We start from the raw sequence: 22,222 nt of genomic DNA on the forward strand, positions 1-22,222 counted from the left end.
AACATGTTAAGCATTTTACTCCCATAGAAAACCATTATAATGAAAATGTAAAGTGTCTTAATGCATTAAGAAATAATTTTAAAAAGCTAAACTCAGTCCACACCTTACAGTGATACTGTATAAAAAGGACAAATTCGGTATACAGGTATAATATGCACTATGTGAAGGATTTCCTTCCTCCCCTTTTCATTTCGTTTGTAGCTCGGAGTTCCGTTCCATCTCTCACTGTATCCGCTCGCGCTCGGAGCCGCTGAGTCACGTGATGGCATGACAACCAAACACAGCGTAGCAGGAGAGGAGCAGCAATGTTTGCATAAGAGATGTGAAAAGACCGGCATATGCACCCAGACATGTCTACACTGTGTTGTATGTATTAAGCAATGTTATTAAGTGTATAGGAGAAAAAAATTACCTAAAGTATCCATCTTATCAGGCTAGTATCGATCCGATACCAATACCAACGTTGGTATCGATACTATCTTAGGATCGATACGCCCATCCCTAATTAAAAGTCCAGAGATGCACGTCAAGCAAAATCAAAATGGGTCTCAAAGGAACATAAAATATACCTCAGAAAATACATTTAGAGATTTTTTTATACGTTTTTTATACAATAATTTTTTTAGAGTAAGTGCAAATTGTGTAATGTTTTTGCCTTTCCTTATTTATTCTTATTTATTTTTTAATATGTGTAATTATGTCTTTCTATAATTTATTGCTACCAATGGTTTGGCAGTGTAACGCCTTTTACCAATTTTAAAGCGCTATTTTTTATTTATTAATTTTTTAGCTTATTTTAGTTTACTCATTTTAACCACTAGATGTCACTGACAACACAACAACCTCTCTGGTGCAAAAATGCTTTCTTTCTCTCTCTCTCTGGATGACAGATGGATAGAGGGATTATTTTGGTGATTTTCGGCAAAGATTAGAGGACAGCAGATGCCCTCTGTGGGTGGAGAGGAGCATTAGAGGAGAGTGAATAAAGGTATAAACTGAAAAAAAAAAGAAAAAAAAGATGAGTGTGGTGTGCACGTGGGCAAGTAATCAGAGTGATGCTGGAAAAAAAAAAAAAAAAAAAGGAAATTTGGCTTGTACTGTAATGCAGATTCATACAAACACATCGCCTACCACAAGTCTGCTGTCTCTTGTGCCTGTTTGATCAGTTATTAGTGCAAAGAATAAATAATACACCGTTTATACATTTAGTTTTATTGTACACAGGGAATGTTCACATATACAATTTGTACACATTTTTTAATTATATTAGTATTATTATTTCAGTTTTTCCTTCAAAGGGAAAACATGATTTTGTTTTGTTTATATTGTGCTGACAAGTCAAGTTGCATTTAGGAAAACAAAATAAAGAAACAAATTAAAGGTTCAGGAATTAAGCACAAAAAAATTGTACATTCAATGTTTTTGTACATTCTGCTTCATGTACAAAAACATGAAGCAGAATAACATCAAATTAAAGGGCAGAATCAATTGGTCACTAATTAATCATCCTCTTTCCATTCCCTAACGCTGTTTTCTGATTGATTCCCTAAGATTATACTGCACTCTGACTTGAATGGTCTCCGGAAATGGATGCACATGATGAAATCTGCATATGCTGAGAATACTACTCATCAGCTTTTCGGCACTTACACCTTGTAATTCACATGGCTTTTTCTGTGTTTGTGTGTGTCGATATATATTTGATCTCATGGCATCAGTAAATAATCATGCAAAGTCCTGGGTTCACTTCCCATGTATACCTAAAAGATAAAAGTATCGGCAAATGCATAAATGTAAATGTAATGTGTAAATGATAACAAATTTGCCTGGCAGTAATATCAGTAAACCTTCGACATGCGTAAAATAGATTTATCCACAGATTCATTGAATATGTGTGTAAGCTTGTGAAAACATATGTGAATACTATAGTACATCAAAAGATGAAAACATGCTTGTGCACTGACCCAATGATGAGGATCTGGGTCATTTAAACTCGCACACACTTTCAGTCATGTATAAAGGAATAGTTTAGGCCAAAATAGAAATTCAATCACTATTTATTAACCATATTTCTAAAATATATTTAAAATATTTAATATAGGTATATTTTTGGTGACTGTCCCTTTAAGGATAACTTGTACAAGTGCACAAACTTATGATCAAATAAATGTCTTCACGTCCATAGATTTGCTTGAACCCTTTTACCATTTAAAGCACTGGATAAAACAAAAGGAGCCGAGCACAATATAGAAACTTACACATACACACTCACCATGAGCACACACACACAGAAGCTCATATACTATACTCGTACACCACAACCATCAACATGTCTAATATCGCTTTGTCATATTAAGTGCATTACAGTGATTTTGGCAGGAAGCCTAAAATACTGAACATATAATTCACAGAGCACCACTGTATTCTCAATCTGAAACACAAATGACTCGCATCAACACACTCACTTCAGTGTGTATGTTTATAGAACAATCCTCAAATAACCTGATCATCAGTTTGGAAACTCTTTTGCTCTGTTGCTTATTCACACACTCACTCACTCACTCTATTACTCCGTATTGATCTTTATTCCTTAAACTCTTAGATATAGACGGTTTCTTCCCACTATGTGAGCTCTCTCTCTCTCCCTCGTCGCCATATAAATAACTATTTGTCCCGACAGGTTGAACATATTCTTCTGTTTTATCCCAATCTGATACCCATTCTGCTCCAGCACCTCCTCCATTCGGACCACCAGCATGGGGATTGTTTATAGCTCCGTACTGTCCTCCAGTCCTGTACAGCTCTTCCGTTTCATTGGCCAGTTCGTCCTCTCCCAGAATGCCACACTTCTCCTCACTGGTATCCTCAGCATCCGCCCACGGCTGCTTCTCACCTGATGCAAAGAGCCCTGAGAACATAGTCAAATCCGGCATATCAGGAGAGAAATTACAAAAATAATTTAGAGTATTCATTATATGTGAAATAAAAAGAGATTTAACATGTTTGCATGTTGAAATTATCATTTGCTGAACACAACATACCATAGAAGATCACACCCCCATAATGCACCAGTGACGCAATGAGGAAGACATACTGCCACTCTTCACGTGTCTACAGGCAAAAGTACATAAACCCAATTAACAACAGTATAGACTATAGAAATCAGTTATTTGACATGTGAAGGTTGTGTGGTATTAGTGTGTACCTTATGTTTGGTCATGGCTCCAACTATGAGAGGACACACCATTCCTGACAAAGTTCCCACTCCATTGGAGATTCCCATCAGGATGCTGGCATAACGTGGAGCAATGTCAAGATGATTCACATTAAACCCTGTAAGAGAAAGAGAAATGTATTTTTCATGAATGCATCTTGACAAGTATCTAAAACTGCAAATTCATATCTTGCCTAAACTGCAACTTTAATTCTCATAATTGTTACCCTATATCTCACAATCACACTTTATTTCTTTTAATGTGACTTTAAATTTTGTAATTGTGACTATGTCTCAGAATATTTCTTCATATGTTACAATGTCACTTATTTTTGATTTTATTCATTATCCAACAATTACTTTTATTTAAAGTAAAAAAAAAAAAAAAAAAAAAAGTCAGAAATAGGCTTCCATTGAAGATATAGTACCTGAGAAGTAAGTTTTTAAAGAAATTAATATTTTTCTTCTGCAAAGATGCATTAAATTGATCAGGAGTGACACTAAAGACATTTATAATATTACAAAAGATTTCTGTTTAAAATAAAATGCTTCTTCCAAACTCTCTATTCAAGAATCCTGAAACAAAAAGTATCATGGTTTACACAAAAATATTAAGCAGCACAACGGTTTTCAACATTGATAAGAAGATAATGGTTCTTGAGCACCAAATCAGCATTTTGAAAGATCATGTGACACTGAAGGCTGGAGTAACGATGCTCAAAACTCATTTGAAAACTATTCTAGTTTTAAAATTTGAAAATTGTTTTATCTGTATTTTTGATCACATGAATGCAGCCTTGATGAGCATAAGAAATTAAAAACATTTTTCATCAGATTGAGCCCAGACTTTTGAATGGGAGTGTGCACAAAGCTAATCTTTTCTTTTACTAACCTGAAATTGCAAATCCACTGAAACCAACCGCCAGTACAAGGAAAGAAATAGCTATTACTTTGGTATGTGAGAAACCAACAACCAAGAGTAGAGTGGCTTCCATTCCAAACCCTAAAACACACACAGACACACACAACAGTAACGTCTCTTGGAAACAACATACAAGGTTTACTGTGGGTCAGTGTATACCTGTGCCATCCATTTCCTGCATGCTCTGGTGCATCCGTCTCTGTGTTATGCATGTTTGTATGTTGTGTGTGCAGATGATTATGAGAGAGTGAGTGTGTCATGCATTGATGCGTCAGTGATTATGGCCCCAGCTGCCATTGCAGGACCAGACAAAGCAAAAATAGGCAGATAATCTGGCTTGCGTCTCACACGCATATAACATTTCTGACTCTGCACACGCTTTGTTAATTAAAACACACTTTGTGTGCTGGATTCTACATTTATGACATGTATAATAGGGGAAGTTAGCAAACAAACAAAATAAATAAAATAAAATGTGGGGTGGTGATGGCGCAGTGGATAAGACACATGCCTTTGGTGTGAGAGACCCGGGTTCGAATCCACTGTGAGACACCAATGTGTCCCTGAGCAAGACACTTAACCCCTAGTTGCTCCAGAGGCGTGCGACCTCTGACATATATATCAATTGTAAGTCGCTTTGGATAAAAGCGTCAGCTAAATGAATAAAAAAAAAATAATAAAAAAAAATAAATAAATAAATTCTCTCATATTATGGGTATTATTTAGTGAGGCCTAGTGCTAAAAGGTAAACAAACAAACAAAACAAAAAACAAGAGTGAGTAAATAATGACTTTTTGGGGGGGAGGGGGTGTAAAATTAATAATGTGATATATATACATATACATATGTATATACATACATCTTACCTCCACAGTTCATGAGTTTACGGACATTCGTTGTGGTCATTATATTGTGTGTTCTCAGGTAGTCAGCAAGTTGTCCTCCAATTGGCACGATTATGGTCATCACTAAATGAGGAAGTGCAGACACCAGCCCCACCTGAGCAACAGAAGGAACAAAAAGATTAGTTATTGAACAAAACTTCTTCATCCACCTGCACAATATATGTGCAGCATTATATGTGTGCATACAAAACCTATATTATGTGCGTTTCTCAACTCGTTTTGTTTTAGGACATACATTTTACTTATAAACTCTTTAAAGGTAACTACAAATTTACACATTACTATATGCTTTTGCATTTTATTGTTTATATTTAGCATTGCTTTTTCCTGCAGTCTGCAACCCTTCATAATGTGATTTATTTTTGGGTTGTGACCCACCAGTTGAGAAGCACTGTTGTAGAGTGTCGTGAATGCTTCACCAATTTAAGTGTGTGTGTGTGTGTGTTTCACCTTGCTGATTTCAAAGCCAAACACCTCCTCGAAGTAAGCGGGCTGGCTGATGAGGAGCAGGTAGAAGGTCCAGCTTCTGCAGAAGTTGGCTACGATGATGGCATACACAGGCATGGAGGTAAAGAAGTGCCGCCAGGGAGTTTTAAATTTCTGCAGGGTAGCGAAAAACCAGAGGTCGAACATATCCAGAACAGTGCAGCAAGCAGCAATTAGAGAGATGAGAAATGAGAGAAGATTTAGAGTGTGTGTGAGACAGAGGGTGGGGAATGTGTGAAAGAGTGATTAAGAAAGAAAAATAATGCCTGTGTTTGTACCTGCAGAGGGTTGACCAGGCCGGCGGTTTCCCCGATGGAATCCTCAATGTACTTCCTCTCCTCTGGTGTGATGGTTGGGTGAGCAGCTGGACTCTCATAGGAAACTAAAATCCAGAAGAGATACCAAAATATCCCAACACTCCCTGTGAGGAGAGAAAAGGATGATAAGAATTATTATATATATATAATGAAAATTATATATTATATATACACTAAAGACCCTAAATTGTTACGTTTGAGTGATAGAGTGTATATTATATATATTAAATTGTTTAGCATTACTTGGTTTATTAAATAAACAAATGTTTGATATGAAATATTATTGTATATAATTAAAATGACATGTATATGCTACTTACCATACACATAAAACACTGAGGACCATCCGGTGTACTGGACCAAGACTCCAGCCAAAGGCATTGCAACAACAGCACCGGCATATGAACCTATACCATACAGTTTCTTAGTATGCTTCCTCTTATTAGTGCTATTCACTTAAATTATCATCAGTGTCAGCTTTGTACAAAATCAGAACTTGATTCAGGGTTCAAATAATTACAAAAAAAAATTATATTTATATCAATTCTATTGATTATATCAGAAGGTTTATATAATTTATGGATTCAAATGATCGATAGACATCTTACCACAGAATGCTGTTGTTGCCAATCGACTTCTTTCAAGCGGCGGAGCCCATTTGGCCCAGATGCCGTGACATGCAGGATATGACACACCCTTCCAGTAGAGTAATAAACTGATTTAATATATATGTAACTATGATGGTAACAAAAAAAATCTTTAGTGTGATGCCATGCATTTGGACTAATAAAACATTAATATTTCAGACTACTTCAGATCCACACAAATCCACGCATGCACACAGATGGCATACCTCCACAAGCCCCTGGCAAATCCTGACCATGATAACACACCCATAGTGAACTCTTGCTGCTGCTGGGATCAGCATATTCAGCGTCGACGTGGCCACGATGGCAAAGCCAAACACCCTGAGACCAAACACACATGCAGTAAAGTCAACTGAGACCTAATCCCAATTAAATACCATGCTAATATCACACCACATGGGGCTGGCTGTCATTTTTCACTGAAAATTTATCAGGGTTGGTTATTATTTTTGAAAGTCAATCTCTGTATATAAGCAAACCTTAAAGTCCACCAGGGTCAAAAAAGGTTTAATTTTTAACATTTGCTGAACACAGTGTCATTTTATAATTTTATTATAATTAATTTTTCTCATTATATATGGGGTAGGTTGCCACAATGCAACAACAGCCAGATCAAAAGTCAACACACGTTTCCATAACTGGACATTTGACTCAATTGGACTCCTTCCACTTAAATACCAAACTTTTATTAATAAAACTCTTCAGAAAAAGAACACTTCAAAACATCAGTTCGTTCATCACATTACCTGTTAGCGGCAAACTTTTGACAGATGAATCCCCCAGGTATTTGTGTGACGATGTAACCCCAGAAGAATGAGCCGTGTATCATCCCTACCGTCTCGGGGTCCCATGTGAATTGAGCAGCCTGGATGGGAAGCGAGAGAGAATCAAACTCCTCGCATCTAACTTGTATTCAAAAGCTTTCTGGGCAAAATCTGAGAATACTTTAGTCAGTTCAGGTTTTAATCAATAAAAAAAAAATATTATGCATTATTCTTCAAAGCATCAAATAACCTGAATTAACCTCAGTCACTTTTTCTGTGTCATGTTACATTTACCAAAAAAAAAAAAAAAAAGGGGGGGGGGGGTGAGAAAGAAGTAAAATAATCATAGTAGTAAAATAAAAAAATATAAAACTAAATATACAAGTAATAATAAAATAGCCTAATAATAATAATAAACAGATCATAAAATAAATTGATCAAAATTAGTTTAATAATAATACTAATACATATTTAAATAATATAATTATAAAAATTCTTATTTTCTCTGTCAGTTTTATTTTCTCAATCTATTTGTGGGCCAATTGCATTGCTGTGTGAAATTCTACAGGGAAACCTCACAGTGTGCGGAGACAAAAATCTAAAGTAAACTGGGATTTGAAGTGACCGAGTCAATTTGCATATATTTATGTATGCTTGTATTTAGACATTGATGTTATTGGCATTATTGACAATGACATAGCATATCAAACTGACAGTAGGCTCTATGTTGTTGTACGTTTATTTCTTATAAACCTGTGTTGTATCTATCCATGCTTAATGAATCTCATTTGTATCTTAAATTTAAAAAAAATACAAATTGTCCCTTAATAAACCCAAAAATGCCCAATACAACAATTTCTTCATTCTGTTTCTATTTATTTTCTTAAACTCGAATGGATGCTCTTTATTAAGTTGAATTCCAGCAGTGACACTGACCACTATGACAGGTTTCTTTCCGTAGTAAATGGTGTGGTCGTTGACCATGCTGACGATGGCCACACCCAGGTTACAGCGGATGCCGAACGAGATGCAGAAGCCCAGGCCTGACAGGATGGCGATGATGTAACGACGTGGCAACCCAAAGCACGTGCAGTCCACGACGGGAAGCTCCTTCTCCTCCACCAGCTCCGGGCGGCCCTCCGCTGACAGCTCAATAGTCTCGCCATTCTGCTGCCGTTTCTCCAGGAGTCTGGATGTGGACACAGTAATTAAAGGCCAACATAAGTTACATTCAAATAAATACATCATAACAGTGTTTAAAGATTTTCTCAATTCATACAAAAACATTAAATGCTGCACTTAACCCCTAACGGAATGCTTCACATTGTAACTTATAAGCAGGGCTAGCATCACTTTTTAGATCTGTTCCAGAGGAGGCTTAGAGCCGCTTTTGCAGTGTAGACAAACAAGTACACAGTGTTACAGCTAGATGCAGGGGCGCCAAGAAGAGTTTTAAGGGGGGTATGCAAGACAGAAATTTGGGCCCCCTTCTTCCAGATGAATGTTTATTTTTTGTTGTTTTTTGGATGCTTAAGAAATTAAAAGAAACTAAATTAGAATAAGAAATTGAAATAATTTATTAGTTATCATTTATATTTTTTCAGGCAACATAGAAATATTTTATTTCAAGTAGTGAATTTTTTTTTTAAGTTTTAATTTTAGCTTAAAAATAAAAAAAAAACTATTAGCCTAACAAAGTTCAAACATTATTAAAGACAAGTGAACAGTCAGTAAAAAAACAAAAAAAAACAAAAACAACAAATTACAAGCAACAGCACAAATAAGTAGAACAAAAGATACAAATTAAAGATGCTTTAGGTTTTTTTCAAGTACAGAAAGAAACTTAAAGTACAGATTAAAACTCCATTTAGGGTTTGCGTGTTGTTTAAATTAAATTGCGCAAATTAAAATTGCGAATATGGAAACGAGTCAATTTCGCAAAAACTCCCATATATTGCAAAAACGTTTACGCTGACATGGTGGTTATCGATTCTTGTTTAAAACAGCCGTGCCACACGTTACTGAAACGGCTCTCCTCGCTGCTTTTCTAAAGATACACGCATACGCCTCCTTTGAATAAACATAGCCAAATTCCCACCAAAATCCGTTACCATTACTTATCGCGAGAGGCAAGATTTTATGTTTTAGTCGCATAACATTGGGTAATGGAAACACCGTCATTTTGCAATACTTTATCAACACTTATAAAATAAATCGCCAGAGTTTTGCGCATATAAGTAATGGAAACGCACCTACTGAATGGAGTTATTCACATCTTCTTGCACTTGAATAGGTTAACGTTGCTTGGATGTTCAAATTGGCAAGGTGTATTTGTCTGTTAAAGCGCAAGATGCGAAAGAGAAACTCAGTTCGGGACTCACTTTGGGAGTACAAATTTTTACAAAGCTCATCGTTCTGAGAAGCGAGGTGTGCTCTGATTGGCCAGCTATCCGATGCATTGTGATTGCCCGAATACCTGAAGTATGTGACGGAAATGTTGTTACGCCCCCTTACCATTTTGTGATGCTGTGTCCCGGGCCAGCGCAACGAGACTAACACAATAAAACCCATTATAAACAAGGCATCTATTGCATTTGCTGAGGACATAATTACTGATTATAATGACTCAGTAAAAGACTCTTAGGTGGCAGCTTATTTGTAGGGGGGAGCATAACAATGGGATGACAGTAAAAACACCTTGAGGCAACATCCATTTGCAAGTTTTATTTCACCAATGTCAGTACATCATTCTCTCCATAGGTGTATCAGACTGGTTTCTGAACTTAAATAAAAAAAAAACTATGAATAAATAAATTAAACAATCAATGAATTGCATAAAATCCAAACAAACAATGCACTTACATTGGTACACAGCCACAACACCATATGAAAGAAATCCAGAGCAGCAAACAAGGAGTGAACTGACTGCTGCTCTGAAGTAACCCTTCTTAAAGGCCCCTAATTGGAGTCAGAATAGGCTGCAGCTGTCAACAGTGGGTGGAGCTACAGTCACTATGTCATGGGGTTTCCCAACAAACTCATACGGTCTTGTTACGTATTGTGCCGCGCTGCGCAAACATTACCATGTCTGTATTTGTGATCGTAGAAACACCAAACAAGCATTACTCTACACTGCTCAAAACTCGTGTTTGAATAGTCAGTAGCAAATTCTTTAAATATCGAAACGTACTTACAGGCTGTTACGCCCCATCTAAGGGTAAAGGCGCAACACGAAAGAGTATAAGGACACGGAGGAGTTTTGGAAAACAAATGAACAGTAGTTTAATGAGAACAATGATTTAAACAATAAAATAGGGGTATTTTAGCTTCAGGAGCCGACAACGCCAAAACAATAAACAAATACCAACTAATATATCCCTCTAAATTCCCTAGTTCACAAAAGAAAATGAAATAAAATACAATTACTTCCCTAACTCCTTGTCCAAAAGCAATCAATGAAAAAGGTTCCAACAAAAATGGCATTGGTCTCCCTACCTCCCCAAAGTTACTTTATACAATTATTGACAGTGGATAGCAAACGAGTCCAAGCAGGGGCAATCCAGAAACAAGGTCAAAGAACAGGCGGTAGTCAGTAATACGAACAAATGGCAAAGCAAACTAACAGACAACAATCAATCAATCAACCAATCAATCAATCAATCAATCAATCAATCAATCAATCAATCTCTCTCTCTCTCTCTCTCTCTCTCTCTCTCTCTCTCTCTCAGAACACTCAACTAAGCACACACAGATATTCTCAATCTAACTAACATGGTTTTTTTTAACTAACTACAAAGTCAAAACAGAGCAACCACAGCGAGTGAGCACAAGGCTGAAGCAGGAAGTGATGACGGAGTCTTTATAGGCAGCAAGGAGTTAGCTGACCAGGCAGGGTGTGGCCAATTTAGTCTGCAGGAACCAATCGGGCTTCTTCTTGGACAGAAGACACACAAACACTTCCCAAACAAAAGAAAACAGAGAAAAAGAACAGAAGGGAGGTAACACCCCCATACACAAGATTAAAGTTTCATGTTTATGAACAAGTTCTTGACAGAGAATCAGCAATATCATTATCTTTACCCTTTTTATACTTGATGAGTCAGAAGCACCAGACTGTCCTTGCAACGTTGGAATTGCCCCACTTTATAGTGTTCACAGCCATTCATAGTGTTCACATTGTAGGCTACTCTCTCCCAGGTTCAGGAAATAATTCTCTGTAAACTGCGCTACACACACTCGACTATTTGCGTTGTACTGTTCTGGAACAGTGTCGTGAATAGAACTTAACCACTGATTTCTAGTTGTGTACTCATTTGGAAGGCCAAACAAAGTAGTTTCGGTTTCGCAATGAAACACACAGCGTCTCCACGACATGGTGGCAGCAGCAGCTACAGCGCAAATAAAAGTTACGCCTTCTTTCATTGCGTATAAGTTTGGGGCGGTGTTATGCAAATTTTCCCATACCGTGATGTAGACGTGGGGGAGTGTTTGAATGAGCCGTTTTAGGAAGGCGTGGCAGAGTCTTAACTTTTATAAAGAATATCTCTTTGGGTTTGAGACTTTAATCTTTGCAACTTTACAGATCTTATATGCACAAACAGCTTGTAACACTCCAAAGACTAAGGAAAACATGAAATCGCATCATTAAAAAAAAGAACTGGTAGCCAGCAAATTTAAGAGCTTCTTGTCCTAAACTTTTCAGACATAAGGGTAATTAAATCTGAAAACGTGTTGTTTTCATGCTTGCCCATTTTTCAACATTTCAAAGTCTGTGCAAGTTCGCTAACCTGTCCTGTCTCTCTGAGGTCGTCATTGCTGGTGTTGCCGCTGACATGAATAGGCTACTGACTTTTCGTACTGTTTTGTCTCTGCAGATATTGCTGCTGTCCTGTTTCTCTGATAGCGGCCATATTGTATCAATTAGCATGTCAAATCTTTCCACAACCATTTCCAATATTTTGTTTATTCTTATTTGTAAGGGCCCAAGTCGTAGGGGAAATTTTAATATACTTTAATACTTTTAAAGTTTTGTCCTTTTTTATGTTTTTGCTTTTGTACTCCTGACAGGTGCTACTTTCCATCTATGGTGAGGTTTTTTTAAATAGTGTTTTTTGTGTATGTGTGTAGTTAACGTCATGCACCGTATTTTGAAGTGACCAGAGCGTGCTCACATTGACTCCTCACAAGAGGCATCATGTCCATTCAAACCACATGCCCCCTCAGATTTTTGAGGCAAGTGGATTTTGAACACAGCTTCCAAAAGACAAAAAATAACTCATTAATATATTTTTATATGCAATACGTTCACAGAGGTAGAACAGTCGGCACATCACCAGCTACTAAATTCAAATCTGCATCCACGCTTTGGCTGCACTGAGCCAGAGACAGATGCATTTTTACAGCGCTGCGCATTATAGCCAATTACACACGATTCTGTTGAGTTTATGAATTCAGTGGCCAATCAGAGAGGTTCAGATGAGTCAGCAGTGAGTGTGGGCACTGTCTGAATTCTGCTCTCTGGCAAATTCTCTCATCAGAAACAACAGAGTGCAGATGTGCGAACGATGTAAGTCAGAGATTCATTTTACAGTGTAAACAGCTTCAGTGATTATAATGGGAGTTTTTGAGAGCACTTGAACTCTGGCTAGACTTCAGTCTTTTATAATGTTCTTTGACATTATAAATGTTCTTTGCTCTCTTTCTGTACAATGAAAGTTTTATAATTAGTAACTTACAATGTTTTTATTAAGTTCACATACTTTGCCCATCGCCCCTTATAGATCAGCTAAAATAATCAATAAAGTTGCAAAATGCATTATTTACTTATACATATTGGAGAATCTCTATATTTCAATATTTTGAATAAAAAGGAAAAATTAAATAAAACCAATAAGCCAGTTATGCAGTGCTGTCATTCCTGCTGTGTGTCACATGACAAGCATGAAGAGGCCCCCTCAAAAATAATAAGTGCATGACGCCCCTGCTCCTCACTTTCTATAATTCACATATTTGAATTATATTTTACAACAATTAAAAAAGAAGATCTGAAGTCATAATTTGGGGCCCCCTAGCATCCTGGGCCCATATGCCTAGCATACTCTGCACCCCCATAATGGTGCCCCTGGCTAGATGCTCAGCTCAATATATTGATATAAGTTTGGACATTCATGGAAACACAGCGTATTGTATAAACAGTAATTTCAGTGTATGAAGGGTTAATTATCAAATCGTGTAGGAAAAAGCGTAAATTGGAGTGAAGACGACACTGCACATGCCCCAAAATGTTGTATTGTAGGACACCACAAAAATGCAAATTAGAATGTTAACCCAGGGTTTATAAATCTGCTGTGTGAAATGTCAGATTATGAATTTGAATACCCCTTAGCCAGGGTTTAGACTGGCACATTGTTAACTATTTCAGGTGTGAAAAGCCCTTTAGAGGGTCAAAGGTCAAAAATACTTTAATCCAAAGCCATTTTTAGGCCACATACTATGAGGATAGTCCTGGATTAATCTGAGGTTAAGTGTCTTACTCAAGAACACAATGGTGTATCTTTACGTCTTGCTCCTTGTGGGGTCAAACAAAGTTAATTTTGGTTACTGTTCACCCACTAATGAAAAATGTTGCAGCCATGTTAAGTGTTAATGCGCCACGTGCTTAGCTTTTGTTTATTAAAATATTTTATGAACCAGACAGATCAACTATGTTTTATTACACTTAACAGGTATGGAGCTAGGCTGTGAAGTCACATCCACTAGGGAACCCTCATAAATCATGAAACTACATCACACCTAAAAGCAGGTGGGATGCAGAGGGAAGACACAGAGGGAGAGAGGACATGGAACAAGAATGAGGCGTCTCACTGGATAGCAGTACATGGGAGTCCAGCAGAGACCTAAAGAGAGACCATCTGGGTATGAAACCTGTCTGCAACGATTACAGCCAATAAAACACGCTTACATAGAAGCACACACGCAAACACTTTCACAGACATATGCTCTGAAGCTTACAATAAGTATATGATTTTAATGTGCAGAGAAAATGCTCACCATTAAATCTGCTTGCCAAATTAATGCTCACTATTAAATCTGTCCTTTACACACAGACACCCTCAGTGTAACTATATAATGTCAAAATGTGTAATTCTCACAAATCACACCAAGAATGTAAGAAAAAAATCAACGATTTCTAAATGTTACATGGTTTTTACATAAAGTAACAATAAGACAGCAATAATAGTAAATGTTTCTTGAGCGGCAAATCAGCATATTAGACTGATTTCTGAAGGATCATGTGACACTGAAGACTGGAGTAATGATGCAGAAAATTCATCACAGGAATAAACTACAATTTAAAACATATTAAAATAGAAAACAGTTATTTTAAATTATAATAATATTTTGCAATAATACAAATTTTACTGTATTAATTATCAAATAAATGCAGCCTTAAAATGTAATATATAGTTGTATCAAATACAGAGAACTCTTCTGAACTCTTAAATCTCATACACATATCACAATATCTGTCTTAATCGCTTTCTCCCTCTATACTTCGTTCTCTATATTTCTCTCATTCTATCACTGTTCCTACAAAAGCAGATCCCTTATAATCCCCTCAGCCTCACACAACACACAATCAGAGACAAGAGAAGAGAAGGTGAGATGATTGCACATGTGTGCTTGTATGTTGAGGAGCAGATTAATTCTGCAGCCATGATGTGCTGTACACAGACTTAAAAGGTGTCTCATGGACATTATAAAATAGCAATGTGTTTCAATTATAACTCTCATGAATCATGCATGTCCCTCGCCTTCACATTCCCTCTTCCATCTCTTATCCACTGATAATCTGCGGCCCCACTCTCAGATTAGGATTACAAAAATTATAGACTTCCGGAGATAAATATGAGCAAAAAAAAGAGTGACTCTCTGGAACGAGAGAGAGAGAGAGAGAGAGAGAGAGAGAGAGAAAAAGAGATGAGAGAAGTGAGTGTTTGTCTCCAATATAATGCAGACACATTCACTCAGGAAGATGTGTAATTAAGGTTAAAGCTAGTTAAAAACAGATTGCTGCCAACAGCAGCACATATGCTACCTACTAATGAGAATGACTGTTGGCTGTAATTAATATTTATATTACAGTACATTTTTACCTCTTTAAACCATGTGATCAAAAAAAAAAAAAAAAAAATCCGGGATTACAGATCATGCACTTTTGCATCTTGTTCCATGGTTCATGACGCACCCGCTGACCTGTATGTGTATATGTGTGTGTGGTTAGAGACTAATAAGAGACAGGTGTACAGCAGAAGGGGGTGGTATGAGGACCTTGCTAGGACAAACACTTTATATGGATAAAAGACACGCTAACAGGATCCTGTCCAATAGCATCTACGTATTTCTATGTCAGCACATTATAAATATCTCACACAGTTACCAAAGTTGGATCAGATACAAACACATGCATACTCATTATAACAGCACTATATCAGCAAATGTATAATAGTTTTTATTGATCTCATTTGCATATTATAGATTGATCAAATGACTGTTTCAAGCTTGCTCAGGTGTACAATTCTCTTTCACTTTCTCATCAGCATTGACTGCTTTGATTTTGCTTTGAATGTTCAAAGGTTATTAGTAGCAAAAATAAAATTAAAACCATTAAGAACCATTTTTATTACTTGAAATAAATAAACGTTAACTGCTAATAAAAAAATAAAATAAAATAAAATAAAATACTAAAATATTTATTTCAGCTATTTGCCAAAGGAACATTTATCATTTTTATTGAGTAAAAATTACAGTACTAAAACAATTAAAAATAAATAAACTAAAACTAATAAATACATTTTATTGAAGACATTTTTATTATATATATATATATATATATATATATATGACACACACACACACACACACACACACACATACATATATATATATATATATATATATATATATATATATATATATATATATATATATATAATAAAAATGACAGTAAATTAATGTGAAAACATAAAATATCAAAATTATATTAAATTCTAAATATTTTCAAAACTTAAGACTACTCTCCAATGGCCTTGTGCAGTACTTAAGTGACTTTCATCATCTCTGCAAAAGTAGTATATTATCCGTGTATTTTTCGCCTAATGATTTATGGATATTGGCTCATGCGTACTATGCATACTTCCATACTAGACAAAATAATGCATGAAAAGAGTTGTATGTCCAAATTAAGAGTATTGATAAAACAGTAGATGAATAGTGTCCGGATGAGCTATACTTCCAGCAAGATTATGTGTGCATTCAGTAGAGTTGTGAATGACCATGCGGAGAAACAACTGATGCTGATACATGAAAATTACAATATAATTAATGTAGTACATCCAGATTGCATTCACACTACACACATTCATACTATAGTACTAACATAAGTGCTTACTAACTAAAGTATTTATTCAAAAGAGAGTATGTGATTTCAGACATTTTAGCTTACATAATATTCAACAATGAACAGTGACAGTTTTACAATATTTACATGTTGCAGGACAGCGTTATGATTATTTATACGTATTACACCGTATGACCATCACAGATTAAAACAAAAAACAATGCAGTATTACAAATCATGCTCTACTGCATCTCATATTGTGGTGCAAGATCAAGTTACATGGTTCATTACTGTTGAAAATTGTATTTAAGAGGTAAGACATGTAGATTTCTGCTGACACCAAAGGTCGTTTATGCACACAGACACATCAAACATACATTGACACACATGCACTCTTTCCCATTTAATCTTGCTGTAAGAGGATGAAGGCACAACAGTAAAAAAAAATGACAAAATCCTACAGTTCTCTCTCCCAGCCCCCTCTCTCCTATGTTCTGTTCATCCTTTTATCATCTTGTCTCACTACTCTCCTATTGTTTCATGTACAGAGAGGTGTTCTGAATCTACTCGCCATTCTGACCTTGTTTGGTTAATTTCATGAAAAATTCTGATGATATTGTATAAAGTTAACAGATTAAAATTTATCCACAAATCTCTTTTGCCCCTCCCCTACATATTTATTTCTGTTCTACCATCAGTGTTGTTCTATGATTTTTATGCCAAACTCCTCTGACCCTCCCCTGCGTCTATTGAACAGATTGGGTCTCAGTGGGACCGTGTCACCTGGGGAGATACTTCCCCCCTCCTGACACACACACATGCAAACGTATGCACATCCCAGCAGCCTGACCTTCACATGCTTTCAGATAAGCAGTCTAGTCAAGAACAACAAGATAGTACAGTTAGGAAACATTATCTTACCACACATTATAATTGTAAATGCAAGTTTTAATTTATTTTTTAGTTAAGACCTAAATGTTTGTCTAATCTGATCAAAAATCGAATTCATTATGGAACAAAGATATTAATGAGTACAAGATGTTTGAGTGTTGGCACTAACACATTTGCTTACTTGTTATTAAAACTAATAATTTTTTCATAACAATTAAATTTTAAACTATGAAAATTAATAATAAAATGTTAATGATTTAATTTTTTAAATTATGAGAATCTAAACTTGTGCCATCACAAACTACCTTTTTTTTTAAAGTTAGTGTATTTGCTTATGAAAGAGATATTAAGCGCATGCTTTGAAGTATAAGATGTGATGTGTAAAAATCACTGAAGTAAAGATCACGTTTAAACTAAAAAATAATAATAATTTTATAAACTGAATAGCTGGAGTCACATGATGCTCTCGACCTAAGTGGCACATTTTTGCCGAGCTCCGGCGACCATCGTGCTATTTTCTTATTTTTACATAGAAAAATATGTGTGGCTGTTTCATTTGAATTCTCAGCATCTACTCCTATGTCAGGAACCATCCCCACAAGCTCCCAATAAACAGAATTGCTGTAATTTATCAAACTGTAATTTTGTCCAATTATATACTGTGTGTAAAAATAGCATTTGAGTTGTCTATTTAGGATCATAAAGCTATGAAATGATCAAAATAAAAATGTTTACAATGTATACAGACCGTTATAAACACAATGTTGGTGGATAAGATAAGAAGAAACATTAGAATTTACCTGTGAGCAGTATGTTGGCCATTGTCAATATACAGTGAAATGTGTGTTTTAAGAGAATTTACTATATTAAAAAACCCACATGTCCGATAAAGCATCTATTCCTCAATGAGGAATGACTGAATGAGCAGAGTGAGGTGGAGAGATGGAGTAGGGATGACAGAGGGAAAACTGCAGGTGTGAGGTGTGTGCTTGCTGGCCTGTGTGAGGCTGAAACAGTAGGAGAAGGAGAGGCATTGCTGAGCTTTAAATGATTAATCAGCTGCTGATGCTTTCTCTAAAATATTTTCAGGGACAGAGTCACAGCTAAAGATGAGAGGCAGAAATCCAGATCAGCTGTTTACTTTTAACACAAACTTTAGTTTCAAACTGCACTTAAAATGCACAGATTATTAGATATAAGACATATATTATGCAGACAAAAGCACGATTTATTCGAAAAGTTATATTAAATTCACTCTCTGGGGGAAACTACTGCGCACGTGCAGCGCTGCTAAAAACCACGAGTCGCGTGCCGCCCTTCACTTAATCCAGCGAGATCGCAGAGACGAGGAAGTGATGGGGAGGGGGCGTGCAGGGATTTGTCGGGCCGACAGCTGTGTGTGGGTGTCAATGTGTTTCTCATGGGCTATTTTCGAGCTGGACTTAAACGTTTCGTTGCTACCTAAAATCTATTGAGTAGCCTATGCGAAAAAGCGCACGGTTATGCCAAACTATTTCACCATTGGATATTGACTTGACTGTGTGATGATCTAGGCCTACAAAAAGTTGAATTTATTTTATACAGCCTACTTTAATAAAACAAGACATCGATTTTAGTGGTAATAAAACATTTTTCCTGGCATTAGATGAACTTTGTCTCAAAAGGGATGTACTTTGACCTTTGAGCAGTCCATCCTGTCAGAATATGCGCCTAAAATATCGAGTTAACAAGATTTAACAAGGTATTTAAAACGCTCCCCCGCCAGCCAAATGTGCTCAACACCAAATCTCCCATGACAAAATACTTCGTCCCTTCCTTCCTAACTAGTTGTAAAAAAACAAACATAAAAACTATTTAGTTTAGTTTAAATAAATGTCTTTATTTATCATTCATTCTTATTACTAATATAAAATAGCCTACTTGTTTTTTTTTTTTTTTTGTATGGAACTTAGTTTAGTACTAAGTAGGCTACTCATGGTGTTTTGAGACCAAATTTGGCCACTGTTATCTAGTGCGTGGAATCAGAACTTGCAGATGTCCCGGGACGCGCGAGCTGTGCGGTGATGCGCAACGCTACCTGACGCTCAGGTGGAATAAAAAGGTTCATTTGAAATATGAACTCGTTCACGCGCACAGATACTAGAGAGAGCAAGCCACCAACGCCATGCGTCGGATGTCTGTGGCACAGGGTTAGCCGCGAACTAATCTGATCCATCTGGACAATCTCCTCAATCGGACTGAGTGGACGCATTACGTGCAAACTGATTACATAAGAACACCTTTGACTGAGAGTCAGTCACGACAAGGGTTTACACCTGACATCTTGAGGCAGGATACACATACACAGAGAAGGGAACACAAACACTTTTTGGGTACAGTGACCTTATAATACGGTTCCACCAGCATTTTCCCTCAGTAGCTAAATGCTGTCAGATCCGGTCACTGTCATAAACTCAACGCCTTTGAATTCCAGATATCTTCTCAACACATCAATTTCGATGTAAATCACTTTTGAACACCATGTTTCGTCTTTAAACAAGAATACGCAGAAACCAAGAGAGAAGTATAAAACAATTAAAGGAAAACTTCTTTAAGTACCAGAATGCTTTGAGGATAGTAAGATACTTCCTCACCTGTGTATTTTCCCCAAAGTTTTTCCTGCCTGAGCCTTAAAGCGGTCTGGACGGATCTCCATCCTCGCGACTTCCGAGTCCAACCGGTATGCTCCTGTCCCGTGCGCCTCTCTCTCTCTCTCTCTCTCTCTCTCTCTCTCTCTCTCTCTCTCTCTCTCTCTCTGTCTCTCCCTCTCTCTCTCTCTCTCTCTCTCTCTCTCTCTCAGACACACACACACAGTTTTCCCTTACTATCTGTAGCTCAGTTATCCCTCGAACATCCCCCGCTCTTTCTTTCTTTTTCTCTGTTCGTGGTCCAGAATATATAGGTGTGTGTGTGTGTGTGTGTGTGTGTTTACACACACACTGTTTTTACTATGGTAGAACTTGATTATTATTATTTTTTAAAATTTAAATTTTTTTTGCATTTTGAACTTATGAACAACACACAATAACAATTACTCAACTGCACATTACATAAAATAAGTACAATAATTGCGCGCGCGCGCGCACGCACACACACACACACACACACACACATAAGAAAATGCTAAAACACATAAGAAAATGCTAAAACAATAGATGTCTCGTAAAGCATGAAGACTTATTGAAGACATATTTATATATAATAAATAAAAGCTTTTTTAGCTGCTACATTCATCATGTAACTAACCTTTAATACTCTACAGTAGGCTATATCACACCGTCTGTCACCTGTAAATAAAAGTTGTGTTTGGGCGCAGAGTTTCTCAGCATCATGTGATGGTCCCTGAGGTCCCTGTGTGAAAGTTTATGTGCAGTCTATCGCCACCTTGCGTTTACTTTAGTGATGTTTGCCGATTTAAATCATTCTGATAATTTGGCAATTCATTAATAATGAATAGCTTATACAGTTTAATTAAAACTGTTTGCCAGAGAACCAGCCTAACATCTGCATGAAATCTGCATAACATCTGCATAACCAGCAGCCTTACATTTCACTGCTGGTTATACTCTGTATAACTGTGTATGTGACAAATAAAAATCTTGAATCTGAATGTAATTCAACCAGTATTCAGGTCAAATTATTATTTTAATATCATGAAAACAAACTGAATCAACCTGTCTATTTTTTTTGGATGGTTACACTAACAATTTATTTTGCCCAAACTCTGGAACAATCTACCAAACACTGTTCGGGAAGCAGACACACTCTGTCAGTTTAAATCTAGATTAAAGACCCATTTCTTTAACCTGGTTTACACATAACACACTAATACGCTTCTAATATTCAAATCAGTTAAAGGATTGATCACTAGGACACCGAGATGAACGCCAGAGACAGATCCCCAGTGAGGGGATCTCACTGTCCTCCCGACTGAGCCTGGTTTCTCCCAAGGTTTTTTTCTCCATTCTGTCACCGATGGGAGTTTTGTTTCCTTGCCGCTGTCGCCTCTGGCTTGCTTAGTTGGGGACACTTCATTTCCAGTGTTATCCGCGACCTGATTGCACAGATACTATTTAAACTGAACTGAGCTGGATGATGACATCACTGAATTCAATAATGAAATGCCTTTAACTGATAATTGAGTGTTTAATCTTGTCATTTTGCATTATTGACACACTATTTTCCTATTTTGATATTGTGCAGTTGTTTTGACTCAATTTGCATTCTTAAAAGGGCTATATAAATAAAGGTGACTTGACTTGATTTATTACCGTTTCATTCTACTTTCTATAAATTCTGGTCTGAAATCAGTTCTGTCTTAAAACCCCTCTGGAACAATATTTTGAAAATTATAAAATTTGTACAGTTTTGTACAAATATTTGAATTAAACTTATGTGAGGAATTGACCTTAAGTGAACTTATAATCTTCAGTTTTATATATGACAGGACAGAAAAAACTTATGCGTCACAATACGTAGGAGCAGGACACGAGGAGTTATCTAAACTGTCTTTATTAATCCAAACTCAGGAGACGTTTAAGACCGGACGCTGGAGACAGGGAAACACAGGGCTTAAGTAAAAGAACTAAACAAGGAGTAAATGAGATAATTAATGAAACACAGAACATATGACCATA

At 36.5% G+C, this 22,222-nt stretch overlaps 1 protein-coding gene across 1 annotated transcript; it reads right to left on the minus strand.

Moving 5' to 3' along the window:
- Nucleotides 1-1,206: 1,206 nt before the first annotated feature.
- On the minus strand, nt 1,207-20,307 carry LOC306869134 (vesicular glutamate transporter 1-like). The gene is made up of 13 exons (XM_079415756.1): nt 20,180-20,307; nt 8,192-8,444; nt 7,238-7,356; nt 6,698-6,812; nt 6,453-6,540; nt 6,165-6,251; nt 5,806-5,948; nt 5,492-5,641; nt 5,003-5,135; nt 4,107-4,217; nt 3,206-3,333; nt 3,042-3,111; nt 1,207-2,908 (listed from the first exon to the last, which is right to left on the minus strand). Exons 1-13 carry the CDS (start codon nt 20,239-20,241, stop codon nt 2,559-2,561), a joined length of 1,809 nt encoding a protein of 602 aa, XP_079271882.1. The 5' UTR covers nt 20,242-20,307; the 3' UTR covers nt 1,207-2,558.
- Nucleotides 20,308-22,222: the final 1,915 nt, after the last annotated feature.

Source organism: Barbus barbus (assembly GCF_936440315.1).
Source record: "Barbus barbus genome assembly, chromosome: 4".
Classification (NCBI taxonomy): Eukaryota; Metazoa; Chordata; class Actinopteri; order Cypriniformes; family Cyprinidae; genus Barbus; species Barbus barbus.